Source organism: Hipposideros armiger, unplaced genomic scaffold (genome assembly GCF_001890085.2).
Source record: "Hipposideros armiger isolate ML-2016 unplaced genomic scaffold, ASM189008v1 scaffold_685, whole genome shotgun sequence".
In the NCBI taxonomy this organism is placed as follows: Eukaryota; Metazoa; Chordata; class Mammalia; order Chiroptera; family Hipposideridae; genus Hipposideros; species Hipposideros armiger.
In genome coordinates this window covers 1,012,926-1,020,755 of record NW_017732035.1, presented here as the reverse complement: position 1 = coordinate 1,020,755, position 7,830 = coordinate 1,012,926, and the positions used below count along the sequence as shown (strand labels likewise).

Below are 7,830 nucleotides of genomic sequence, written 5' to 3'. Positions count from 1 at the left end.
TGGTCATTTTAATAATATTAATTCTTCCAATCCATGAGCATGGAATATCTTCCCATTTATTTGTGTCTTCTTCAACTTATTTCTGTATTGTCTTGTAGTTTTTAATATGTAGGTCTTTCACCTCCTTGGTAAATTTATTCATAGATATCTTATTTTACTTTTTGATACAATTGCAAATGGGATTATTTTTCTTAATTTCTCTAATAGTTTGTTATTAGTGTAAAGATATACAAGAGATTATTCTGTATTGATTTTATATCCTGCAACTTTTACTGAATTCATTTATTAGTTCTAACAGTTTTTTGATGGACTCTTTACGGTTTATGTAATATCATTTCATCTGCAAATAGAGACAGTTTTACTTCGTCCTTTCCTATTTGGATGCCTGTTATTTGTTTCTCTTGCCTAATTTCTTTGGCTAGGACTTCCAGTGCTGTGTTGAATAGAAGTGGTGAGAGTGGGCAGCCTTGTTTCTGATCTTAGAGGAAAGGCTTTCAGGTTTTCCCCATTGAGGATGATGTTAGCTGAGGGTTTGTCATATGTGGCCTTTTTATGTTGAGGTACATTCCCTTTGTACCCACTTTGTTGAGCATTTTCATCATAAACACATGTTGAATTTTGTCAAATGCTTTTTCTGCATCTACTGATATGATCATGCCTTTTATCCTTCAATTTGCTCATGCGGTGCATCACGTTGATGGACTCGTGGGTGTTGAACCATCCTTGCATCACTGGAATAAGTCCTACTTGATCCTGGTATATTACCTTTTTAATGTTTCATGGACTTCGTTTTGCTAGTATTTTGTTGACAATTTTTACATCTATGTTTATCAGGGATATTGGCTTGTAATTTCTTTTTCTTTTCTTTTCTTTTTTTTTCTGTGGCAAGCTTGTTTGGTTTTGTTATCAAGGTAATGCTAACCTCATAAAATGAGTTTGGAAGTGTTCCCTCCTCTTCTGATTTTTGGAAGCGTTTAGGATACCTTTTTGCATGTCTGGTGGAATTCACCAGTGAAGCAGTCTGGTCCTGGGCTTTTCATTGTTGGGAGACTTTTGATTACTGACTCAATCTCCTTACTAGTAAGTAATTGGTCGGTTCAGATTTTCTGTTTCATCGGATTCTTGGTAGGTTGTATGTTTCTAGGAATTTATGCATTCTCCTAGGTTGTCCAATTTGTTGGTGTGTAATTATTCATCATAGTCACTTATTATCCCTTGTTTTTCTGTGACATCAGTTGTAACATCTCCCCTTTTGTTTCTGATTTTATTTATCTGAGTCCTCTGTCTTTTTTCTTGTTGAGTCTAGCTAGGGGTTTGTCAACTTTGTTTATTTTTCAAAGAACCAGGTCTTCATTTATTTGACCTTCTCTATTGTCTTTTAAGTCTGTATTTCATTTATTTCTATTCTAATCTTTGTCATTTCCTTCCTTTACTAACTTTCGACTTTGTTCTTCTTTTTCTAGTTCTTTGAGACATAGATTGTTTATTTGGGATTTTGTTTGTTTGTTTGTTTCTGGAGGTAGGCATTTATCACTCTTAACATTCCTCTGAGAACTATTTTTGTTACATCCCACAAATTTTGGTATATTTCCATTTTCGTTTTCTCAATGTAATTTTTTGTTTCTGAGTTTTTCTTTGACCCAGTAGTATGTTGTTTAATTTCCACGTTTGTGATTTTTCCAGTTTTCTTGTAATTAATTTCTGGTGTCATATTATTGTGGTCAGAAAAGATGGTTGATATGATTTCAATCTTAAATTTATGAAGACTTGTCTTGTGGCTTAACACGTGATCTATCTTGAAAAATTTTCCATGTACCCTTGAGGAATGTGTACTCTGTTGCTTTTGGATGGAATGTTCGTAAATATCTGAAGTCTGTTTGGTCTAACATGTCATTTTAGGCAGATGGTTTCTTGCTGATTAGCTGTAACTACTACAACTTGCTGTTGCTATGTGGAAATGGCCGTTGATGTACCTACATGGGTGTGGTTGGGTTCTAGTCACACTTCATTTATGGACACTGACATTTGCAGTTCATGTAGTTTTCATGTGACGTGGGATATTATTCGTTTGATTTTTCTTCAACTGTTTAAAAACATGAAAACAACTCTTAGTTCATGGGTTGCGGGACCCAGGTGGTGGGCAGAAGTGGCTCGTAGGCTGTGGTTTGCCTACCACTGTCCCAGGTCATGGCAGCATGTTGTAGAAGTTGGCAGTCCATGGTTCTGGGTGAGGGTGGCCTGACATGCAGCTGTGGCACTTCCAGATGCCTCCTCCTGTTGGTAATGTTGGCCAGTGGTACCAGCCAGGCTGCCAAGTCTGGAATGTGCAGACGTGTGGTTATGGATTGAGCAATGCAGTTTTGGATAGTGGTCCCCTGGTGTGTGTGACCGGGCATGCCTGGGTAGGCTGTGCCAGTGACACTGTTATGTGGCCAGCTCGCTGGAATGTGCTGTCCTACTGATCTGGACTTGTCTGAACTGTGTGTGCAGCCTCAAAACCCTCATCCTGTGCAGGAGATGTCCAGGTCCCTGTCACCTGGGTCATGGAGTTATGCTACTTGCCTTTGTCCCGGCCCAGCTTTTCCGGCCTCACTGAGAATTGCTGAAGTGGCCGGCTGCCCCTGTGCAGATCTGTTTCTGGGTGTGCACAGATGCCCTGGCAGCACCCGTGCCTGCTGTGGGCACCCAGCATGTGCTCCCTGCTGCCCTGGGTGCTCCTGTCCTCGTAACAGCGACCAGGGGAGGGGAATGCTGGCTTCCCTCCAAGTGAGCTCTTTGTCATCCCATGACAAGTGAGTTTTCCTGTCCTAACTCCGTCCCTCCCATGGGCTCGAGAGAAAACTGGGTCCTCCTTTGTCTCCCGCAGGGTGGAAAGGGACGCATCGGCGTGGTCATATCATCCTACATGCACTTCACCAACGTCTCGGCCAGGTAGGAGGGAGGCGTGCGTGCCGCCCCGGGCTGGGGGAAGCCCTGTGCATGTTTTCCTTTTGTCCCTCAGTTCTCCCCAGTCACCTATCATGGCAGCTATCATGGCTCCTGCTTTACAGGCAAGGAAACTGAGGCTGGGTGGCGTCGGACAGCTTGTCTGTGGGCAAGAAGCCTGGTCCGGCCTGGTTCTCAGAACATCCTGTGGCGTCTGCAGCTGCCCTCGCGTTTCAATGGCCACTTTGTGCAGCCTGAGCTGCCCCACTGAGGAAACACAAGCCCGTTCACACTGGCTGATAAACCGTTTCTTTCTCGCAGCAAGGATGAAATTTGACTTTCTGAATGTTTTCTCTGCAAACACATTGGGGAGCTCGTGCCTGCCAGGGAGGAAACCCAACCCCCAGTGAAAATCAGACCCCTTCTTGGTGATAATGAGCATTTGTGTCCGTGCAGACACACGGCGATTCCTGCTCGCGTCGAGTCCCTCAGTGCAGCAAAGGTGTCTGGACGGAGACCAGACTTCCCTGGCGGTTCTGGACAGGGCCCCTCACATTTCTGCGTCCCTGCCCACAACAACGCAGCTCTGTCTGTACCAACGTCCCGTGCGCCGTGGGCAGTCCCAGCAGCTAGAAACAGACTGAGAGCCCTATTCACAGAGGGCCCGTCGGCTGCCGCTCTTTCTAACAGCTGCTTTCGCACTTGTAGTTGGCCCGTATCTCAGCTGCGTGTCAGGCAGTTAAACGCACCTCTGTGCCTCATGGTCCTCCCTGTGAAGCTGGGAGGACGGGTGTGCCTCACGGGGCCTTGTGACACTTCACTGTGTCATTGCACGGAAGGCACTTCGCCCCAGCACTCGGGTATCAGCTGCTGGTACCATAGGAGCAACAGGGTTGGGTACTGTTCAGGGACAGGCAGTGACAGACACCACAGTGCTTTCTGAATGAGCACTCTTTCCTGACTGTCTTCCTTGGTGCCATTTAAGCGGCTGCTCAGCTCTGTCTCCGGTCGATGAATAGATCACACGTTTCAGCATTTGGTGACGTTGCTTGTCCCAGTTGCTTCCGTTTTTGCTTTAGAATGTCAGCTTTTTGTATGATTCTGTATGTGAAAGCAGCACTGGCCACAGACTCGTGTACACCTGTGACCGTGTACATACCGCCCCTCAGGTGTCATCCCCGGAAGCCATCACAGGGCAGACAGTTTTCAGGCCTTCGTTGCAACCTGTGCTCCAGATCAGAACAGAAACCTTAAGGCGCAAAGTAGAAAGAGCATTCTCGGGCCAGCGTCGTAAAGATAAGCTTTCGGGGAGGAAGAGCAGTGGCAATGTCATTGATAGTAGTGATGACGTTAATACTGGACGTGAGCATCGGCCAAACGCATTACAGCATTTTAACAAAACCAGTGAATTCCAGACAAAGGAATGTTGAACATGAATGGTGGACATTGAACACCCATGGGCTTGAGGAGCCAGAGTTCAGTGTCAGGCAGGCCGTTGGAAAGCTGGTGGCAGTCACTTCAGAAACATAGTTGTGCAGCCCCGAGGCCTCCGTCAGCTCTCCACCCCTCCAGCCGCAGCAGTGATGCCTCTCGAGCCTATTCATAGATGTGACTCCCCATGGTGACACTCAGGCTGTCCCCGTGGGTCCCAGACGCTCCGCAAGGGACTTGGTGGGGTGCCCGGTACCCTGTGACCCTGACACTTGGGTCTGCCCTCTGGTCTTCTGTAGAGCCCACTGAAAGCCACCTCCTTTGATTGGAGCCATGTGCCATGGGACGTTTGGGGGGTGGGGCCGGTGGTGACTGTCCTGGGAGCTGAGTGNCTCTCCTAGGCCGGCCGCGCGCAGCCCCAGCATGGAGGACGGCCGCGAGCTGGAGCTTACCTATGTCACCGAGCGCATCATCGCAGTGTCCTTCCCCGCGGGCTGCTCGGAGGAGTCCTACCTGCACAGCCTGCAGGAGGTGACGCGCATGCTGAGGTCCAAGCACGGGGACAACTACCTGGTGAGCAAACAGCTGGGGACAGTGCGGGGACGCTGGGCATGGGTGGAGCTGGAGACACTGAGCTGCCGAGACGCAAAGGGGACCCGCGAGCTGTGGGTGGGGGCTCAGGTCCTGGTTCTGAGGAGCAGCTGTGGGGGAGCGTTCGTCCCCCGCCATCCCTCGGTGCTGTAGAGGGTCCCGGGGTCCACAGGGACACGCAGGTGTTCCCAGCTGCCAGTCGCTGCCCCGTGTGCACTGAGGGTGACACCGGGGGGGTGGCTGTCCCAGCACCCAGCACAGACTTGGTGGGTCACTTCTTCCCTCCTGAAGTGACCAGGAGGACGAGGAGGGGCCTTCCGGAAGCCAGGACAAGTGGTTGGCTCACTCAACACGTGCGAATGGAGCCCGGGTTAGAGGGAGAGTGTCCGCCAGCATCTCCCTGGTTCAGTCTCGACGAGCCCCGTGTCCCCCGGGTGCCACCGTGTAGCGTGGCCCTGCTGTTGTGTCCCCGGTGTCCTCACTCTGGAGTGAAACCCACCTGCACCCCCTCCGCCCCACCCCGTGAGGCCCCCTTATGTGCAGCGGAGCCGCTAATCCCACAAGGCCGTGATTGTCATCCCTGAGTCCCCTCCGATGACTGAGTGGCTAGGACAGGGCCCCAGAGGGAGCGCAGCCAGGTGCTGAGGCGGAGCAGGGCTCCCCTGGCTCCTGGTCCCCAAGGACCTGCTGCTATGCTGTCCCCCCAACGCCCGTGCTCAGCACAACCTGGCTCCAGGCGGGGAGAGCGGAGCAGAGGCCCCTGGGACCGGCACGCCCCGGCCTCAGGATCGCTAGGGCGTCTTTCTTTCTTGGAGACCGTGGGCCCGCTCCTGACACGTTCCCCAGTGGTGGTCAGGCTCAAGTCCCCTCCGCCGCAGGAGGGCCCACGGCCTGGACGGCAGGGGTTGGGGTCTGGTGGTCCCTCCCTTCACATCGGGTGGGGCCTCGCTGGGCCAGAGCCCCCCTGCAAAATGGCTGGGGTGGGGTCCCTGCCTTTCTGGGGACCAGGACCTCTTTGAAACCTCTGAGGGTGCCTCGTAAGGTCCTGAGAGAGCCCGGTGAGCCCATCTCCCCCCCACGTACATCCCAGCGGGGTCCTGGCAGCTGGATGTGGAGACAGAACAGCTCCGGGAACCGCAGACCATGACCCAGGCCATCCGGTGGGACACGTCCTCTCAGTCCACATCGTTCTAACAGGGCCCGTATCCTAGGGTCCAGGAGGCAGCCTGTNCTGCGCCGCCGCTGTCACACCTTCTGGCTCTGCAAAGGGGCGTGGAGGACGAAGGGGCCCTTCTCATGCAAGTTAATACATCAGAGCCCTGTGACTGGGCCATTAGGGGGTGTCTTCCCCCCCATTTGCGTTTCAGACAAAGGGCAGGCACACATCCTCAGAATTTTTACGCATTGCTGGGCTTTTGGTGTGTTGGGATAAGCATTTTATGAATATTAAGGGGAAATGAGTAAAGGTGAAAAACGTTCTCACCACCGTGTCGTCACTTAGAACGAGCTGCTGTCATGTTTCTAGACCGTGGTGGACCCACACAGGGGCGACACTTTGGCACCCCATGCCACATGGCCACCGTGCACACGCCCTGGGCTGAATGTGAGGTCCCCGACCCCGTGTCCCCGGCCTGGTAGCGTTTTGCCCCTTTTGGACTCATTTCCATGGGACACATTCTCAGGACTTGGAGTCCTGGCCATGCGGGATGTTTTGTGTAATTTCTGAGTTTTCAGTTGTAGCTTCCTTTTCTCAAAGTGTTCTTCCCGTTAAATCATGAGCTGGCACAGTGACCTACCTTCTCGTCTGTCCCAAAGCAATGTTGGCCCAGAAAACCCCAGTCGGATCTGCATCGCCATCGAGCCGGCCCAGCTCCTGAAAGGGGACGTCATGGTGAGTGCTTGGCCTTAGTCCTGCTCTCCTGTCATCACCCGAAAGGGGACACTGTCGTCCTAAAACAAGAGCGTGGACCCCTTCTGCCCCCAAACCTGCAGGAAGGATGAAAAGTAGCCTTTACCTCGGGCACTTGGTTAATTAGTCCTGCGAGTATTTTAATGAAAGGGACGGAACCAATCCTCGGAGCCCTTGACATATGCACCTGAAATTAAAGTCCTGATGCAGCCACTGCGCTTCGAGGGTCATGTTCCCGGCCGGCAATGTCCGCCCTTGACATGTGGGGACCTTCGGGGAAGGGTGGATATAAAGTGTTTATTAGCCACTGGCAGCCCAGCTGGCGGTGCAAACACACTTCCCCCAGGTGCGTTTGACTTGTGGGTGTGCTGGTTCCTGAGTGACACCAGCTGTCCCAGTTCCGCCTCTTATCTGCCTTGAATACATTTCACGCATTTAAAGTAATCCCAGGGGACAGACGTTTGTGCACAGAGTAGCCTTCATGGAGTCTCCGTGGCCTAGAGGACATGCTGTGACAAGAGGGAAACATGGTTCAAGAGTTGGCTTTTTGTTTTATTATAAATGGTTCATTCAGGGTTTTTGAGGATTCTTGTTAGTTTTTCCTAAAAATGTGGGTTTAAAACTTCCTTAGTGGTTGGTGAACTCCCACTTGGCCCCACTTGGATCTTTCAAAATCAGGTCAGTGGGTTCTGGAAGACACAGACCCCTGAGCACACTCACACCCTGGGCACACTCACACCCTGGGCACACTCACACCCTGGGCACACTCACACCTCAGGCACACTTGTACCTTGAGCACACTCCCTGGGCCACCGCCCCCAGCCCTGGAAGAAGACCGGGCAGGTCCCACCCCACCTACCTCTCCGTTGTCCCACCCTGGGGCAGCCTGGGAGTGGGGTCTGAGTAAATGTCACAGGTACTGCTCAGCTGGAATGCGGCCTGAGCAGGTGGCCTGGGGTCACTGGGAAGGGGAC

General features: G+C 51.5%; 1 protein-coding gene across 1 annotated transcript in view; it reads left to right on the top strand.

Annotated features, from left to right (window-relative positions):
- TNS3 (tensin 3) overlaps positions 1-7,830 on the top strand; it is a 142,513-nt gene that overhangs the window by 49,846 nt on the left and 84,837 nt on the right. Inside the window, exons 8-10 of the mRNA XM_019626569.1 lie at positions 2,867-2,931; positions 4,758-4,929; positions 6,719-6,838. Coding sequence (XP_019482114.1) covers positions 2,867-2,931; positions 4,758-4,929; positions 6,719-6,838 — 357 coding nt within the window. The remainder of the gene's footprint in view (positions 1-2,866; positions 2,932-4,757; positions 4,930-6,718; positions 6,839-7,830) is intronic.